The 19553-nt window shown below is 49.2% G+C and overlaps 1 protein-coding gene across 2 annotated transcripts in view; it reads left to right on the forward strand.

Annotated features, from left to right (window-relative positions):
• NUP93 (nucleoporin 93) overlaps nucleotides 1–19553 on the forward strand; it is a 104411-nt gene that overhangs the window by 56168 nt on the left and 28690 nt on the right. Inside the window, exons 1-3 of one of the 2 annotated variants that reach the window (XM_045293845.1) lie at nucleotides 1743–1967; nucleotides 13808–13870; nucleotides 19361–19489. In XM_045293845.1, the coding sequence (XP_045149780.1) occupies nucleotides 19370–19489 (120 nt within the window). In that variant the 5' untranslated portion in view covers nucleotides 1743–1967; nucleotides 13808–13870; nucleotides 19361–19369. Of the gene's footprint in view, nucleotides 1–1742; nucleotides 1968–13807; nucleotides 13871–19360; nucleotides 19490–19553 lie in introns of those variants that run through there. The other variant, XM_004704656.3, reaches the window with a different exon arrangement.

Consider the following 19553-nt stretch of genomic DNA (forward strand, 5'->3'; position numbering starts at 1 on the left):
TGGGCTGTGCACTGAGGAGCACTGTAGGGGCTGTTACTTTTCAGTAGGGGTAAGAGAAGAAACGCGAACGGCCCTGAGCCGTACAGAGCTTGTTAGCATGTGCACCTCCAGATCTCGCACTTGGCGCTGCCACAGTGAATAAAACAAAGGCAATAATGAATTGATTTTTATGTTAGTAACAAATTCGTTCATCGTTGTTCATGGTTCAGGCATCAGTGCCTTCCTGTGGTCATTATTTTTGTTTGCTTAGTTTGTCCTTCAATCTTTCTTTGAATACGAACCAGAAGCTTTTGAAACATAGCTTATTCTGGCATTAAAGAAGAAGTTCTGATCTAGACGTTGTAAGGTTATCATATTGGTGGGTTTTTTTCTTGTCTTTTAAAGCACTGGAGGTCCATAGCTTGGTTCTGCTCCTTGAAATAGAAGAAGAAAAAGACGGTGGTAAAGAAATAAGAATTCTTTAAGTAGCTGCATTCTGATGCCAAATAGCAAAGTTAATATTTCTCTAAAAAAATGAAACTGGCAAGTACCATGTCCCTGTCGTCCCGTTCCTTGGAATAGGTGTGGGTTTTGCAGCCAACAGATTGCAGCCTTGGGGTTTCTGGGTTCTGTGTTTGAAGGTGAGGTGATGTCCTGGTTTTTCCTTGGCCCCATGGAGATGGCCCCACCACCGGCGACCTGGCTGGCTTTAATCATCTGGTGCCTGCTTCCTGGTTCCATCGTTGCTTTATCCGAGCCTTCCTGCCCCTGCGTCGGATTTCTTTCACTGACAAATGAAAGAAGCATGTTAGTATTGTAAGGTCGCCTGGCATTATCTGGTTCTACGTTAACACACTGAGGAGGGGAGAACAACAAAAAAGAAAACACCTTTCTGAGAAGCACTTTTCAAAGCCCTTGTGGCAGAAGGAGAATATTCATTACTTACACATCATATATTTTCCCCTAAATGTAGAATGAGGAAGTGACAGTTGAGCTGAGCATATGTTAATAGAGGTCTGCATTTTCCTGTGTCGCTGACAGCTTCATTGGCTGTACATTCCTGAAATGCAAATAACCTCTGTTCTGTTCAAAGCTGTAATTAATCTGAATTATTTAAACCGTATAGAGACCTTTTAACTACCGAGAGGCCAGACACTGGAGACCATGGTTTTGCGGTCCTGGTGGAAGGACGCTGGAATTGACAAGGGCACGGTGGTCGGAGGTGCGTGTGGGTGTGGGCGCGACACCTCCTCTAAAACTGAAATGGCAGAAGCTGCTGCAGAAAATCTTTGAACTCCATTTATTTTAGCATTGTGGCATGTGCAAATTCCTGCTGCTCAGTTACAGGGCCCGCAGGCCGCAGCACTGCATCACAATGCAGCAAGTGCATTCTCCACGTTAACCCAACATGGCAGCTGAAGCGATGATTAACCATGCAAGATGTCGGAAGTCATCACAGATTCACATCAGAGTAATTGCGGTGGCTTAGGTTCGGGAGGGGCGGGTGAGCATCCTAGCACTCCTTGCCTGAAGGTTTTCTCTCCCCCTCTTAAATCTTAACTTGGTACAGTCCGTTAACAATAAAATACCCTTCTGTAACCTATAAATTGTGACTCCCCTCACTTTGGTGCTTTCGAACTGATGGCTGACTTCTCCGAATTGGTGTATGCTGCTTTGATAAAGGCACGCTGCGCTGGGGGGTGGTCTGCAGTGCACCCCACGGAAGGGGCCCTGCAGTCTCATTGTCTAATTGGACTCTTCAGTGCAGAGGGGTCGGGATTTGGTTTTCTCTGTTTCTTTTCCTCCTCCTCCTCTGTCTGTCAGTCCAGGCAGTCTGGGATGGGACAAACTTGAGCACTGCACCCGACAGAGCTCATCCCCCCTGGAAGGTGTGGGGGAGCCGCAGTGCCCAGCAGCAGCGTCTGAGTGTAACTCCTGGCGCTGGAGAGCTGCAGGTAGGATCGCCTCCGTTTTGTCAAGAAATTAAGGTAAGTGTCCCTGTCGCCAAATAGAGGGACAGCATGCTGTTGCAAAAGCTCTGAAAGGCAAGGTCATGATTTGCTTGAAAATTTTGAGGTCAGTTTGAAAGCCACTAACTCATTTGATAGAAAAAGTGCTCTCTTCTCCTGAGTGGTTCTCATCTGTGCCTTGCCAGTCTAATCTTTTTCTTTTTAAAAAACTGTGGATGGAGTAAAGTGGTATTTGCTGAAATATTTAAAGCTTTTTACAAACTTTGTCTTTTATAGGTGGTGTAGATGGCTTAAATATTTTAAATTTAAAGGTGCCTGTGAAGTGTAGAATTCTTATGTGAGGTGAAATATTAAAATCCTATTTCTTTTCTTTCTTGAAATCAGATCCTTCTTTGGGGGAGAGAGAGAGAGAGAGAGAGAGAGAGAGAGAGTGTGTGTGTGTGTATGTGTGTAGGATGCCTTACCCAGGGATTTGGTGATTTCTATTTGGTGATGAGGGAAAAAACTACTTTTAGAGCTATTTGTAATTATCTCACAGGAAATGTTTTAATACGAGGCATTAAATGAGAAGAATTAAATACTAGCATTACAGATATGGATTCTTGTGTTATCAAATATTGACAATGTAAATGACAGTACTTTTTCTTTCTTAAATTCAGCCTTAAAAGAAGGCGATTGGAATCCTCCAAGTCTCTTTCAAATGTCCAGGCTAGAGCCTGTGATTTGTGTCAGTGGACTGAAAACTTCCTAAGTCATGTCATCATGGTCTGGAGGGTAACACAGAGATAAATGCGGTCTGTCATACTTCCAGTGCCTGCTGTCAGAGGTGAAGGCATTTTACTTCTTAGTTAAAAAGCAGCTTGCTTGTTGTCCCTTAAAACTAACCCGAACACGACGATGGCACACGGAGCTTTTTATCCCAGGGAATGCAGTTGTCTGGTGGGACCCGTGGGCTCTGCGCGCTCTCTATCTCAAGCGTGGACTTGGAAATTGCTCACCTGGTTGAGAGATTGAGCTCTTTTCTGAGGTGTGGGACTTGCTCCACTCCTAACAATAGGAAGGTTGGGGAGCAGTCAGTCCAGCTGACAGGGAAGGCAGAGGAATGGATTTACCCACAACTAAGGTTCCTTTAAAACTCGGACCCAGTGCAGTATTGCAAAGAATTGATTTCTGAGCTGAGACAATGAGCTGTGATTTGCATTTGGTAAAGATGTAGGACGCCTCGACCACTGACCTGGATGGGAAGTGACTCAATTATCCCTTCATGCCTTGGTACACTGTTTCCCTTTGTCTGAAGTGGGTGGGTGCCAGCGCGTTCATCAGCACTCCCTAATTTAATGTATGGAAAATGTCTCGGCCACCATTTTTAACAATTAGCTGCATCATGGTGGAGGTGAGCTAGGTTCCCGAGGAAGCTGCAGGGCCATTTCGTTCACATTACTCCCCGGCACAAGGTCTCTGCCACTGTCAAACCAAGAAATGAAATTGCACAGCACTCGAGAGAGTTTGCTGAGAAGGGTGGAGAACATTCCCAGAAAGAAAATGGAATCCTTTTGTCTCCAGTAAGTGTTTCTCATACTCATCTAGCGGGGAGAGGTTGAAAATGGGTCTTTGGTTGAACGAGCGAAATAGGCTTGACATGAATGCTGAATGCTGCAAATAACGAGAGATGGAAGGGGGCTTGGTGTGTTTTTCACATGTGGGTCAGAAACTAGACATGCTCTGTAGAGTTGCAGTATAGGTTTTAACAAATAATTTTAGCTCGTGCCTGTAATTAATTATTCATTAGTAATGTAAGCTAATGGCAAGTATGAATTCAGCACTAGTCAAGGAAAGAGATGTCCCTGAGTGCTAAGGAAACCGAGATGTGCTGCCTTTCACAGAGCTCAGCTTCTTTCCCAAGCGGCGTGCTTTCTGTGTCCGCAGGGAATGGCTGGCTTGTTGGTTTGTTTGTTTTCAGAGAAAACCTCTCGTTTTAATGAGCTATAATAACTGACTGAAATACATAAGAAAAAAATGTTTTTAGCCCAGATCCAAGATTTTATCCTAGAAGATCAGTAGCTTGAGGCTTCCACTGTCACTCGGGATCATCTTTAGGGTCTTCTGCTTAATTAACAGTTGTGACTTCAAAGCTTCCACTGTGTGAAACTCTTGTTTGTGGTTGTAAGCTTCTGTGCTGCTAAGACTAGCATGTAAATCTTGCTTCTTACGATTAATTGGATTTGACTTGGCTGATTCCTTTGTTCCTTTATGCTGTTACTAAGAGGAAATAAATAGAGTTAAACTTTTTTGTGTGTGTTTATCTTTTTAAAGGCACTTAACCCTGAAGGATTTCTAGTAAGTGTATTTTACAGTAAATGATACCACGAAGAATTTACTCCACGATGCCTTAGTAGTAGCTATTTCGGGATTTGAATCATCCACAGAACTGGGTATCTGAGAATCCTTTTAACTTGGTAGCAGAGCTGTGAAGACTTTCCAGTTTGTTGTGGTAATTGCTGTTTAGTGTAGCCCTGAAGTGCTTTTCCCTCTAATAAATAGATGTCTGAAACCAGGAAGAGAGAGGTGTTCGTAGTCACTCCTTCCTCACACCAGACAGGAGCAGTGGCCCCCACAAGGTGTCATAGCAGTAACACTAGCTTGCAGCCTAAGAAGCTAGATCGTATTTAATCCTGGGGAAATCTGTATTGCATGAATGCAGTTAGGTACATGGTAGAATGCAAAGAGACTTTTCCTTAGATTTTTACCAAGCTTGCGCCTTGTACGATAGCTTTGGGCAGCATACTGGAACTCAATTCTAACTGCAGCTGTGTCTGCACACAATGATTGGCCGGGTGGCACGAAGGAGCTCACAAAGCCTTTTTGAAGTAAAACAGGGTCAAGATGCTGGTCCTCTGTCCTCCTCTGGCATTGTAGAGAGCCGCATACCAGGTAGCTGTGAGGTACGTGGGGGTGGGGTGGCACAGTCTCTCCACCGTGGTCTACTCAAGTTTGGCTGCTGGGAAGAGGCTGTTCTTCCTGGTCCTTTTAAAAGATTCTGGAATCTCTTTGGTCAGGAAGCTCCCATCCCTGGCCCCCCCCCCCCCCCCAATGAAATGTTAGCCTTGCCTGGTGGTATAGAGCCTCGGGGACTGGTTCTTTTTGCTAAAAAATGTATTCCTATAAGACCTCAGAAGGCTGACAGTGCCATACTGTAGGTAAAGCTAGCATGTCCACCAGCCCGCTCGCTGGGAAACCTTCCGTGCCACTAAGATGGCAGAGCAGGAGGAGGAAAATGGCGTCACCAGCAGCACTGGTAGGAGGTGGACCCTGCAAGTCTTTCCCTCGGCCGAGCTGGGAGACACCTGAGTGGCACTGCCTTGCCAGTTTACACCGACTTCTCTGAGATTTTCCTGAAGTGAAATGAGCCCTACTTTGAAGACGCTGCTGGCAAGTATGGACAGTAAAATTCCACCCAGACCCTTTGTATCGACGCCGGAGACGCCTGGCTTTGTGTTGTCTTCTTTTCGAAATGCAGGAACCAGCTTCTTCCGACATGAAATGGATTTCCGGAAAACAGAGGAGAGGATGGTTGTCGTCGAAGGCAGGGTGCAGCCAGCACCCCATGAGAGCGTGTCGGTCGCCATTCCAGCCCTCGGGGTTCTGGTCTCCAGTGTCAGGTGTACAGGGAGATGTAGGCGACCTTCAAACACAGCTTCTTGCTTGTCTTTTCCTTTGTGCTTCGGGTGGGGATGATTTCGTCAGTGGTCTACAGTCGTAATGGTGATGGCAGTGCTAATTCCTTACCTGTTCTCACAGAGTTGGAATTTCTAGAGCTGCAGGTGGCTCACCGTGCCCTAAGAAAGCAAGGTGTACTGACTGGGGCTCATCCCTGGGCTCTCTAAACAGTCACGGTCGCGGACACCTGCAGGGGCTGCTCTGAGTCAGCTTGGACTGACTCGGTGGCAGTGAGATGCGATAAGATGAGAGATTGTGCATCTGACAGGAAGCTGATTTTGCCCTAAATCCAGGTCACCCGACTGCTACTATGTGTCTGCCCCACTTCTGTCGGCCTCCAACTCCACTTCTGTCTTTCTGTGGATTTGCTGGTAACGTCGGAGCTGTGGGCGCAGTGGTTTAAGTGGTGGGTTGCCCACCACAAGGTTGCCACTTGAATGGAGGAAAATGAGCAGTTGTCTCCTTAACAATGTACACTCTTGGGAACCCTAGCCGTCCTGCCGTGTCCCAGAGGGTCTCCATCAATTGGAACCCGCTTGATGGCTGCCTGTTTTAGGGTGGATCCCATGGACGGAGCGGTCAGCTTGGCCTTGGTGACCTGACTCACGGATAGGCGGCTCCTGTCAGCAGTGCCAGACATGACCTCCTGAGGAGGGCAGGGAGTCGGCCGGGCCTCGGCTGTTGGTGGCAGGCATTCATAAGGTTGCTGACTATCAGCAGCCTTTTGAAAATATGATCCATCTGCCCCAGTGTGGAGGGTGGAGCACTCATCTCCTGGGTTGGAAAGGGCATCATCTATTTGGTGTGAGGCCTCCCAGCAGGTTACTCCTTCCATTGTAGGTGTGAGGTATCTCAGTGCAGGGCCACCTTCCCTGCCCTAGGTGCCTTTCCAGTCAGGTCAGGCAACCTGGGCTCCCCCTTTGGCCTGCAGGTTGCCTGACCCAGTCTCAGTACCTGAGGTGACAGTGTTGAGCGGGCCACTGGGCAGCACGCCCCGCTCTGGCAGGGCAGTCAGAGTGCTTCCAAACGTGCTTAGGGCTGGGGAGAGACTGGGAGCGCAGAAGTGTCTCGACAGCTGGGAGACCCCCAGGAAAGGTGTCCGCTTTGTTTCTGCGTGTGGCTCCCCAAGGAAAGCCACGTTCGAAGAAGAATTTCAGAGAAGCCAGCCATAGTGACTGCGGCTCCGTGCCCATCAGCAGAGGCCCGCTGTGGAGCAGAAGGGGTGTTGGCACCTGACTGGCTCCGTGGGCCTCGGCGTGGCCCCATGAAGTCAGCATACCCTCCAGGGTGACCCGAGAAGCCATCCCGGCTGGAGCTGGTCTGGAGAACCCCTTCTTGCTGCTGCTCACAGCCCCACTTCTTGCCTGTGGTTCCCGATTCCAAAGGGAGAGAAAGAAATGCTCAACCGGAGACGGGCTCTGTTTCTTTATAATGACTGGTTACTTTAGTGGGGCGGGGGGAGGCCGTTATGGATGTATTCCGTTTTATACTGCAGAGCAGTGTGAGAACTCCAAGTTCCTTGGATGAGGGCGGACCATCTCCAAGATGAAAAGTCCCCTGAAGACAGTAAAACGTTTTTAGTGACCTTTAAGACACCCTCCTATCTTCCCTCTGCCTGAGAGCGATTATAGGGTGACTGACTACTATTCAGTACGAGAATTCATGCCTGCCTTTGGGGTGGGGGGAGAGCCTTCCGGCTGCTCTCTGAAGCCAGGCATATGGCCGAGTAGTCTCACACCGCATTCACACAGCCTGCCCTGTAGACCTGATTCAAGGAGACCCTGTAGGGCACAGTAGCACTGAGACCGTAACTTACTACAGAAGTCAAAAGCCTCATCTTTCTCCCGAGGAGCCGACTGGTGGTTTCAAACTGCTGATCTCTAGGTTAGCAGTCCAATGTGTAACCACTGCGCCACCAGGGCTCCTTGGACCCCTCCTCTCCCTGTGTCTCTAAGCTCCTCCCTTGCTGGTGCGATGGTCAGAGAGTGCTCTAGTGGAGGGAGACCAGCTGCCTTGCCTGGTCTGAGAGCAATTGCCAGTGGTCTGAGAGCAATTGGCTGCCTGCCCTCTCTCCCAGGGCTTCTGGTCCTAGCCCCTAGCCCCGCCCCAGGGAGTGGCAGAGAGGGGGGGGCTCATCTCTGCAGAGGCACTGCTGCACTGGGCTCTGTCCAGGACGGTGACTGGCTGGGAAGCGTTGAGGTATCAGCCAGTCACCTCCTCCGTGAGCTGCCCTGGACTCGCAGAGGCAAATTGCTCACACAGTCCCTAAGGGTTATTGGAGGAATTTGCAAAGAAACAGTTTATTCCCCACTGTTGCTGGAAGGGCCATCATTGATTATTCATTTGGATAGTGCCCCTAATTAATACTGCTGCCTTCAACCCACCCAGAGCCTCCAGAACCTTTCAAGAACTGAGTCGGACAGACTTTTTTCTTTTCGTGGGCGACCAGAGAGAATGTCCTGGCCCCTACAAAGGATAGAGCTGGCTCTGCAGTGGTAGCCCGCGGATTTCCGTGTCCTCAGTAGGGTGCACGCCCCATGTAGGAAGCCGGGTGCTGAGCAGCCCCTGCTAGAGGCCTTGGTGTTGAGAACAGAAGAGGCAGCTGGTGGTTGCAGGCCCCTTGTGCGCTGAGAGGCGGACACAGCACCTCACTGCTCCGCAGGGCGGCGTGACGTTGCTGCTCTCGCTTCCGTCTGGGGTCCAGGGAGTCCAGCTCTCTCTCCTTTGCCCAGAACAAGCTGGGCTTTGTGGTGGTGGGTCGTTAGTTCTGATCCTCGTCGTCTTCCTCTGCCACTGACTTTTTTTTTTTTTTTAATAATGGGGAAGGAGCCACAAAAAGCAATTAGGTGGATTTATATCAGTGAAGTCTTAGAAGTCTTTTGGTTTTTCCAAAAGGCAGAGGCGCCATGGAGTTGTACCATGACTGTGTTGACACACTCAGAGAGACCAGGCATGCCGGTGCTTCTGGGTTCAGGTCACAGCACTACCCGCAAGGCTCTGGGGCTCAAACCCATCCCACAGTTGTGCCCCCTTTTGTCCAGCCTGATGGCAGACTCCATGGTCAAAACGGGACCCCCGGAAGCTGCCAGTGACATATGGCCTGGTGCCCAGGCAGTGCCATGTTTTAGCTCCAAGGTCTGCCACCTGTGGCTCCTGAGCTGCCTGCAGGCTGACGGAGCTGCTGAGCCGGCAAATGGCGGAACTGCACTGCCACGCATGCAGTGTCTGCTGCCCCTGCGGAGCGGCAGGGGCTAGCTTCTGCAGCAGAGCCAGCATGAAAGGTGAATTACAGGGCGCCCGCTCTTCTAGCTTCGCTCTGCTTCTGTAGGGGTAGGTTTGAATCCATATGCGTTCACCTGTGCACATGTGTGTGTCCATGTGTGTATACGCACATATATACACAGAAACATAGTACACTGACACAGGCACGTTTATTTTTCATGCATTTTGTGAGTAAAGGATTCTAAGCATTAAATGTTTTCCAGAAAACAGGCTGTGGGACTGACTTAAAATCTGAGTTGAATAAAGCCTAGACGTGCTAGTTAGCGGCTGGCCCTTGTAGGCACTCTCATGGGCCCTTTAAGCCAACATTTTGTGTGTTTTTACCGTGTGGCAGTAAATGTTGAACCACGGAAATAGTCAAACATGCTCTACAACCATGTGAAAGTTCCCAACTCATGATAATTTCCCAGTTAAAGTTTTCCCGTGTGTCTCTTGGGCTTTAAGAGCATACATACCTCCTTGTCTTGGAATTATGCCCAGAGGCACTTCCAGGGTAGCCTCCCCAGAAGGGAGCTGCTGAAGGGCCACCTCCGAGCTCAGCACTCAGTCCGCCCTTCCTCCAGGGGGCTGTACCTCGGGTGTGTCACCCGGGAGGAGATTTCCACAAAGTGTGCATGAACTATGGAATGGAAAATCGATTTGCCCTGCTAGCTTTTACCCAAATGAAAAGTTTAAATGAAAAACAAAACCAGTTCTAACAGAGAAATTAGGAAGAAAGCTTAGAAGCAACTAAGGGGTAAAGACTGGAGTTGGAGAGTACACAGCTGAACGGATGTCTTTTGAGAACTGCGTCTCCCTGAGATTAACTAAAGCGCTCATGAAGGCCCACCCTGCTTTGGAACACCCACTTGCTCTCGGAGCAGCCTCCATATTGATTATTCTAAAATTTTAAATCTGTTTGGTGTCTTTAACCCGTCAGAGCAGAAGCTAAGGATTATATCTTTTCCATTTGATGCCCCCTCGAGTCAAGGGCGGAGTGCTTTTGTTCCTTTGTGCTTGTGCTTTGAGCGACCTCGTGTTTCCTTTCCTTTCAGGGCCTTCCTCGGCTATTGCTTATGCCCTGGGGGTGTTTTCTTCACCCGCTCAGACTGTTATTGCCATTCGTGTGTGTGTGTGTGTGTGTGTGTGTAAATGCGCGTGTGCCCACGCGCACACACACATTTTTAATTTGGAATGCTGGTTTGCATTTCCTTTTAATTTGTGTATATTGCACACATCAAATGGAAGCCGACAGAAAAGGTTTAGGAGGTCTGTTTTGGGTCGTGTCAGATACTTCCGGTAGAGTAGCCTGTTGTGGGACCTCCGTGTAAACGTTGGCTGGGTTACCGTTGGTCGGCCTGCTGAAGGGCTGTGTAAAACATGGCAGTTGCTTTGTGGGTGCCATTAGTCTCTCATTATATATTTATTTAAAGACTTGGGGAGATATGCTCTTCCATTCAAACTGTTTATGTCCCTATCCCACAAATCTCTTGTCTGTTGTAGGGAGCGTCGATATCCATGGTTTTCCTCTCGTCTTCAGTAGACCTGGCGTTTCCTCTCAGAGCCCCTCCCCCTTTGGGGAGCACATGTGCCAAGGGAATGTGGCCCCTTAGCCAAGACAAGCATTCCTTAGCCCCCAGAATCGACCCTGGGCACGCTCCTCTCTTGTACGGGGCAAGTTCTGTTCGGAGACATGGTGACACTCCTTAAGAACCACAGCTGCTGCTGAATCCTGCTTCTGCCTCCTGGGTGGGAACCCTTGGTCAGGTCAGCTAGTTGGCTGCAATTTCAGTTTCTCTCATAGAATGAGGTGGAGTAGAGGAGGAGGGTGGGGGGTGCTTGCAGAGCAGCACGATCATTTTCTGTTCATGTTGTGAAAAGATCAGCAATGATGCCGTTAGGAAACGGCACTTAATTGCACACTGTGTTATAGAAAGCTTAAAATAAAAAAATACATTTGAGGCGTCAGGAGAGGGCCTGTTTCAAGGCCTCTGGCAGTGAGGAGGTGGGGTGCAGATGGAGAAGACTGGCCTAAGAAGCCTGCCGATGTGATGTCCATGGGATACAGCCGCAGCAGGAGAAGGGCCAGAGTGGGTGGCTGTGAGCAATTGGTGAGTGCTGGTGGGCGAGCTGAGATGTCCTGACGGGGGCTGACAGCGCTGAACCGCGGTGATCTTTGGACCTTCAGAGTGGCAGGGAGCCTCACCCAAGGAGGGGTGGTTGTGGTTAGGTGCCCTGGAGTCAGTTCCCTCTAATAGAGACTGTGTGTACAACAGGGAGAGACACCGCCCGGCCCTCACCGCCCGCACAGTCATTGTTCCCAGGTTGGCGCACACTGTGTCAGTTCGCCTTGCCCTCCTCTTCCTCACTGCCCCACAGTTTTTACCAAGCATGGTGCCCTTCTCCAGGGACGGGTCTCTGCTGACAACATGCCCAAAGCCTGGGAGAGGAAGCCTCGCCGAGCTTGCCTGCAAGGAGCCCGCTGACTGTGCTTGGGTTGGTCCTTTTCGCAGTCTCCCATGCTCTGAGTGTTCTTCATCAGCGCCGTCAAGCAGATGCAGTGAGACTCCTTCCGGCCCAGCTCACCTCTCTAGGAAACTGTTTTCTGAGAAGCTGTACAAGTTTATTTCCAGGGTGAGAGGCCTGAGCGAGGTTCCTGAAAAGGAATTGCGAAGAAGCGCAGCTGTGACAAAGGGAAGGGAGGAAGGTGTGTAGGAAGCCCGGGTCTGGCTACTCCTTAGTCCTCCAATCCCAGGGGTGTGTTTGCTTTTGGATGTTCCTGGTGGTGCTGTGCTGGACCGTTGGCCACAGGTGAAGTGGGGGTGGTTCCTCGGGAGACAGGCCTGGTGTAAAGGAAAGGACTGCCACTAGATGGCGCACCCATCCCAGCACTGCTTTTCGGATGGTGCAAACGCTCACGGGTTCTTTTCGAGAGGCCCCTGATGCGCTGCTGTTCTGAGAAATAAAATTTGTATAACTTATTTTAGCATATCATTTTAGAAAGTAAACATGGTGAAAAATTCAAAATCTCTGCATTTTGTGGGCTGGTATTTATTGTGCTGCAGCCCGGGTATTGAGATGCCTGATGGTTAATGGCCTTTGTTCATATGAGTGATGCCAGCATTGACTCTCAGTTCAAGCGCTTCATTTGACTCTAAGATTTGGGTGTGTAGGTTTGTGATGACTGTTTTAAAGAAGAAAGTAATCTGCCCCAAGCAATACATTTTTCTTCTTCTTTACCTGAAATGTCATCCCTTAGGAAATTTGGGATTACATTTTTTTTACAATATGCAAGGGTGCTTTCAAACAGATGTATCTGACTATTGCTCCATATTTTCCACAATTGCATTATTTTATTTGAGTTTACCTTCTAGTCTTATTCTGCTCCCTCCCCTATATTTTTCCTCTCCTATTTTTTGAGAACCAACAAACCCAAACCCCCTGCCATCGAGTTGATTCTGACTCATAGCAACCCTCTATAGGGCTTCTGAGACTAAGTTTTTATAGGAGAGACAGCCTCATCTTTTGTGGAACCACTGGGGGGGGGCGGGGTTAAACCATTGACAGCACTTTGCCCGCGGTGCCACCAGGGCTCCGTCTTTTAAAGCCATAAGCCTTGTGTTTAGGACTGTTTGAATGAAATATATTAAAAACATTGCAGTTGTCAAATTGTGACCAAGTGTTAGTTAAGTTACTATGTCAATAAGTTTCAAAAACATAAAAAACAATCAAATAGTATTTAAGGAGGGGGCATTAATTGGGGGCTGTGGGGGGCTCATGTAGACATGTGTGAATGCACCAGCAGGGTGTTTGATCCGCCCTGTCTCATATGTTATAGCATGTCGGTGGATCTGATGGGCAGAGTAACTTGAATTTTTCTATATTACAATGAAGACTTTGGTCTCTACCTAGTTCATGGGTCAACGTCCTTGTCCTCCCTGGCTCCCACGCTCCAGCTGGGGAAAAGGGCTGGGTGTTGACCTCCCTTGGCCGTCTGTCTTCAGCTGTGGTTGTGTGTCAGGACATTGCGAGGACAATATCTGACCACGGCTCAAGCAACATCAACAGTGAAGTCACCCCAGTTCTTGTCTTAATGTCACCAGTAGATCTGAATAGACTGGGTTCTGTTAAAAGACCTACAGTTAATGTGCCTTGGGCCAAAAATTTGACCACATGATGCCATTTAATACTCACTTTACACATGAGTAAACTGAGGCAAGGACAGTCTGGATGACTTGGCTGCCGTTGTGCCATTCGGAAATGGAGGCTCCTGGGTTTGAAACTACGTCTGTCACATGCCAGAGCCTGTGCTTGTGGCTGTTGTATGATGGGGACTTGCATTTTGCAGGCCTGGTAAACACTTCCTGTGGTCCGGCTCCTGGTTGCCCCACCTCTAACAAGCTAGTGGTGGATGTCATCAGGCCAGAACCAGGCAGGGTACATTGACCGAGCCATCCAAGAAGTGTATTTAAAAAAATGTTTTAGGGTTTTCTGGCCGTTGACAAACAAGTATAAAGCACCAGGCAAGGAGGTGGCGGTGGAGACTCGCTGTTAGGGAGAAATGGAAGGACTCCTGAGCAGGCAGAGGGACTGTGACGGGCTGGAGAGCCAGAGCCGGCGCTGTGGGCCCTGTAGGGATTTTGTTGGGCAGGTTTTGACCCGCTTCACTTTGCAGTGTTCACGGCATCTGGGACCCCCACCCACTGTGTCCCAGGGACTTGACCGGTGTCCAGTGCTGACAGAATGAAAGCCGCCGGGAGCCTCTCCCTCACTGTTCCCCCGCCGAGAGGTTTTTGTGGAGGTGGCAGGGGCAAGTGCCCTCATGGTTATTCTGTCGTAGAGTACTGTAACCGAGTGTGTCGTCTTCTCCCCACCCCTAGGGTTTCCTGAAGAATGAGAAGGACAATGCTCTGCTGTCGGCCATTGAAGAGTCCCGGAAGCGGGTAAGGAAGTGAACCCAAAGGGGCCTGTTGTGAGGGCCCCAGTGTCTCCCACTGGAAGGCGGGTTCTGGGAGCTGGTGTCTGTGTCCCAGACCCAGCCCTGCCACAGGGCGTGGTCTGTCTGCAAGAACCCTTTGAACGTCCTTGTAACTGTATATGCAGGGAGTGCAATACATCGGAGACACTGGCCTAGACAGTGAACTATTAAATTAGTCTTAAAATAGAAGAGCCAGCACCTCCCTTGGTGTCATCGTTACGGTGTAAATGGCCTTGGGGGTTTGTGACGCTTCCTTTGATCATTTACAATTTTCCTCAAAATATTTGACTCTCTGTAATGTCTTTTATAGTAATAATGTCTCCAAACTTTTTTTTAGAAAGTAGCACAATACAAGAGACATTACAGAAAGTCAGATTATATGATTCCAGGAAAACACTTTTTTAAAGCTCCCAGATGTGCAGTAACACAGCCAGCATTTCCTCGGGACGCGGAAAGGTAGTTTACTGTGTCTGCTTCTAACAAGAATCCAAAGACCAAGCCCTTTTCAGAACATTCCTGCACCAGACAAGCCTCTGAGGTTCTGAGGACGGAGAAGGGCTAGCGTGCTCCGGCAGAGTTGGTCCTGAGCCGCAGCTTCCCCCAGGAGGGAGGCTGGCAGGAGAGAGCCTTCTTCCCACCGCGGCTCTCTCTGTAAAGCGTAGCAGGACTTACGAGGCCCCCCTCTTTGGCTCTTGTAGCAAGTGAAAACAGATTGTGCATTTGTACAGTTAGAAAAACAGTGAAGTAGAAATAGACTGGTAGGCTGCTCCTCAGCCTGCTTTAATCAGAGCTCCGGAGAAGGCCACGGGCTCTCTCTAGTGCTGGTGTGAGACTCCGTGGCGTGGGGCATGACACTTTCTTTTTATAAGAAAATGTTCCAGTGGAATTATTTAAATGACCGTTCCGTTTCATTATCAGAGCACACGTCCTAAAATTTTCATTAAATTTTATTTGGGGCAGTCATACTTTCCCCTAGAAGTACAGAGATTTCGCTTGATTCAGACTTGAACAACAACAATTTAATCACTGCTATTATTTATGCTTTGTGGAGGCATTGACTTACTTGCTTCCCCACGCTGGCTCTCCTGCCGTAAAGGATCAGTGAGGTTACACCAGGATTGCCAAGTGCCGGCCAAGCCTTTATTAATCCATCGACCCTGCAGAATCTTGTTTCTGGAATTGGCAGTCCCGGAACTTTGTGCCGCACTGAGACTAGATGTGCAGCCAGCCACAACATTTACATGGCATCCCACAGTGCAAACTGTGTGCACATGTGCTTGTGCGAGGGCGTTCTGCTGTCCTGGTCGGCCTGCAGGGGAGACCTTTAACCTGGCTTGAGACAGGGACTGTTGCTGACCAAGAGCCATTGCAAACCAAAGGTGAGCAGCGGCTTCCTGGCGCCCTGGTGGCCATTTCCGTGTGAGTCACTCGCCAGCGTCCTGCTGACATGCCCAGCAAACAGGCACACAGACTAGAAAACCACCGCAGTGGCCTGTCTCTTCCCACGTGGCGCCTCCCAGCAAACAGGCACACAGACTAGAAAACCACCGCGGTGGCCTGTCTCTTCCCACGTGGCGCCTCCCAGCAAACAGGCACACAGACTGGAAAACACCACGGTGGCCTGTCTCTTCCCACGTGGTGCCTCCCAGCAAACAGCAGAGCAACAGTCGGTTGTCAGGACGTCAGCAGAGTCTCTGAGAGCCAGCCGCAGCTCGGAAATGGCCGGGTGTGAAGGCAAAGCACACTGCCCTGCTCTCCTGATGAAGAAGGGCAGAGCCCCCCGCTTGTCCTGCGTTCATTTGCCCTGCTTGCCTTTCTTAACTGGGTTCCAAGAGAAATAGCAATGACTTGAAAAATTCAGATTTCCTTTCTCATGGTTTCTCTACTGCCTTGCTGTTTCCGAGGTTTGTCTTTCTCCTCCCAGGCTGGGAAGTGCCTCTAACACCCATTCCCTCTCTCTCCTCCCGGGAGGTTTTTCTCTTGGCTGCTGCTGGCCTCCTGCGCCCACCTGGCCTCAGGCCCTCACTGAGTTCTTAGTTGAGGAACTATTGATCCTCTCTCATCAGCAGCCTCACTTGGCTCTCAGCATGAATGGAAAGGAATAGGCTGGAATAGGGGCAGATGGGTGAGTGATCACCCTTGATGAAGCCACAAATTGGATGTTCCATTAGCTCAAATGTAATTAAGATAAGCTGGAAGGGTGGCCTGGTCAAGGGAAGGGAATTTTAATGTTGAGTCATTTATTTTGATTCCAAGTTCCTTATTACATGGATGGAGAATGGCGCCACCAGGCTGTTCATGCAGCTTGTGGAGCTGCGGCTGGCATACTGCTCAGATGTAGCTGAGGATTGGAGCCCCCCAAACATGCCGATTTTCAAATACTTCCTGTGTTTTGGAGCGAGGGTGGGGGTCTTGGTTCCAAGGTGGATGACCCAATTAGCAGGACATCACTAATTCCCATTCATTACTGCTCTGACCCTTCGATTATGTTTCTCCGGGTGGTGTCCTGTCTCTGTCCTTTACGGAACTGGCCACTCTGCCCTCCTTTACTAGCCCTTCCTTGTACTGTAGAAAAACTCTGGGGACACAAACCTAAGGAACCACTTTTGTAGTGTCTTGGGTCAGTGCCACAGCTTAGTCTATGCTCCACTTCGGGTGCAGGTTCCGAGAGCCGGCCCCCCTGACTTCTACTGCCCTGATCCTTGTGCCTAGCATCCCTGTGGGGAAGCACTGAGCCGGGAACGGAAAGATTGGCAGTTTGAGAAAGATGCGCTAGTTTGCTGCCCTAAAAAACTCCGGTAGCCCTGGGAACCGTCTGGGACAGTCCTTCGCTGTCCGCGTCCCCCCCAGCAGGGAGAGTGGACACCACAGCAGAGGGTTTGAGGTGTTTGGGTTGTTGCTCTGTGCTGCCTGGGTCTCCCTTTCCCTTGGGAGAGGCTCAAGCCGGAAGGGGCCTTTGGTTTGATCATTAAATAGGAAGTGTTGTACAGGAATCTTGCTTGGCTCCTACACTATTTTTTAAATGCTTTCAGAGAAGATTATCCTCCTCTCTCTGTAAACCACCCCCTTTGTTTCAGTGATGCACTTCTGTCTACTTCGTGTTCCGGTGCTGTGAGCAAGAAGCAAGCATTTTCCTGTGGCGACTTTCCATCCCAGGCAACTGCTGGGAGGGTCCATTCTCCCCCGCAGTGAGAAGAAAACCAGGTGGAAGACCGTGGTTTGCTTTCGCTGAACTTTCATTGCACGTTGGGTGCAAGTTTACCTGAAGAAGTCGGTTTTCCATTCTGTGGTCCGTACACTTTGTTTCTGGTCATTGAGTCCCAGCCCCGCAGGGTTCACCTCGTCTGTCCTACTTGCTCCGGCCTCTGGACATCCTTCTTTCTGACCCGCCCTGCCTTCTGGACGTGGTCTGGGGGCCAGTGCTGCCGTGCCTCCTATGCACGGCGGGCTTCTTCAGAGGTGTGCGGATGCACCTCCCGGCGTTACTGTTCTCCTGATAGGGCTGTCTGCTGTATGGTTGGAAACCGAGCCACCATTTGTGCGTTTATTTCCAGCCCGAAGGGTGACGGAGGGCTATAGTCTCAGAAGTTCCACTGGTCTCTCCCTGACCAGGTCTCTTTTACAGGTCTCTTTTACAATGTCGAGATTTTTTTTAACATCTCACCGCCAGTGCAGGGGTAATCCCTACTGGACCCATCGTTGAGTTCTTCTGGGGCCAGGGCAGTACAGACTGAAGTTCCTCTTGGACTAATTGTTTCCAGGAGATTTTATTTATTTACTTTTCAAAATCATTGTATTGGGGGATTGTACAACTCATCACAATCCATACTTACATCCATTGTGTCAAGCACATTTGTGCATTTGTTGCCACCATCATTCCCAAAAGATTTTCTTTCTACTTGATGCCTTGGTATCAGCTCCTCATTCTATCCCTCCCTCACAAACCCTTGATAATTTATAAATTATTATTATTTTGTCATATCTTACACTGTCCAACGTCTCCCTTCACCCAGTTTTCTGTTGTCCATCCCCCAGGGAGGAGGTTATGTGTAGATCCTTGTGATCGGTTCCCCTTTTCTACCCTACTTTCCCTCCACTCTCCTGGTGTCACCACTGTCACCACTGGTCCTGAAGGGATCATCTGTCCTGGATTCCCTGTGTTTCCAGTTCCTATCTGTACTAGTGTACATCCTCTGGTCTAGCCGGATTTGTCCCTGAGATTTTCATTGTCTTCACTCCTCCTTTGTTCCTGGTGGAGAGAGACCAATAGTAGCCCCTTAGATGGCCACTGTGAGCATTTAAGAAGCCAGTCCCAGAAGTAGACTGTTGGAACCTTTTCTTGGTCAGCTGCGTTCTGCCAGTTGGCCTTGTACCGAAGCGCAGCGAGTCATTCCTTCAAGGTCTTGGCTTGGGTCTACAAAGTTTACATACCTTGCCTGGTTGCTCTGTTGTAAACACGAATGTGTCTAGAGCGCAAACAAAATGTGTATAGAAAAATTATGGAAGAGTTTAAAAAGTTTATAGTTCGCATTTTTCCTTGGGTCTTCAGGATATCTATTATTTAGGTGGGTCAAAATCAAACTTGCAATCGGACCATCTTTGTGTGTGTGTGTTTACAGTTTAATGAATTTTTATCTAAACACAGACTTCCCATTTTGGGAAGAGTTTGTGTGCTTTCCCTACCAGTTCCTCCAAGTTGATGTGTGTGGATTTTATCCGTATAAAGCATCTGCATCACCACGAGTAAAGCACTCGTTCCCTAATATTCATTCTCTTGGTGCTGCCTAATTAGATGCCGAGCCGATTATAAAGGAAATGGGTTTTTGAAAAGGGCCTTCAAGCTGATGCTGGGGAAGGAGGTGGGGGTGGGTGCTGGTCCACCAGTTGAAGCATAAAAATAGGCTAGCATGGTCATAGCTTGGTATAGCTGTGTAAGTTGCTGTGCCCGTCTCCCCAGAGGTGGGGCCTGTGTTACTTCCCTTCCTGTTTCCTAATGCGTATCTTGGGCAACTACCTGCCGTGGTTGTCACCTGTCACTACAGTGCACAGAGGGAGGATGCCCACTCTTCAGGAGAAACTCGGAACCTAATTCCAGAAGACTGTTTTCCTTCTGAAGCTATTCGTATTTCTCTGAAAGTTAATAAAGCCACCGGAGCATCTTTTGTTTTTCTTATCTTTGATACTCATTACATCTTAAGATAACCATGGGTTTTATGTCATTGACTTTACTGCATAGGGAAAGATACTGCGATTTAGGTCATGCCATGCTATTAACTGTACTCTGCTGCCTGATTCCAAAGGTTTGAAAAGGACGTCTTAGAATTGATCAGGCTGTTTACATTGAGAGTGGTTATTGTGCTCTGCGTACCGAGGTGGGCAAGGGGCCTGCGATGGGCCTGCCGGCAGCATGCGCTTGTTTCTTCACTCCAGACCTTGCTCTGCTTCCCTCCCGCAGACCTTTGGCATGGCCGAGGAGTACCACCGAGAGTCCATGCTGGTCGAGTGGGAGCAAGTCAAACAGCGAATTCTCCACACGCTGCTGGCATCAGGAGAAGATGCCCTTGACTTTACTCAAGAGAATGAGGTAGGTTGAATCCCAAAGGTGGGCCACTGTTAGTCAAAATGCTTGGTCGTAAGTCGCTTTGGCC

The sequence above is a fragment of the Echinops telfairi genome, unplaced genomic scaffold, assembly GCF_000313985.2.
Source record: "Echinops telfairi isolate 266 unplaced genomic scaffold, ASM31398v2 ScPeMD7_2291;HRSCAF=2852, whole genome shotgun sequence".
In the NCBI taxonomy this organism is placed as follows: Eukaryota; Metazoa; Chordata; class Mammalia; order Afrosoricida; family Tenrecidae; genus Echinops; species Echinops telfairi.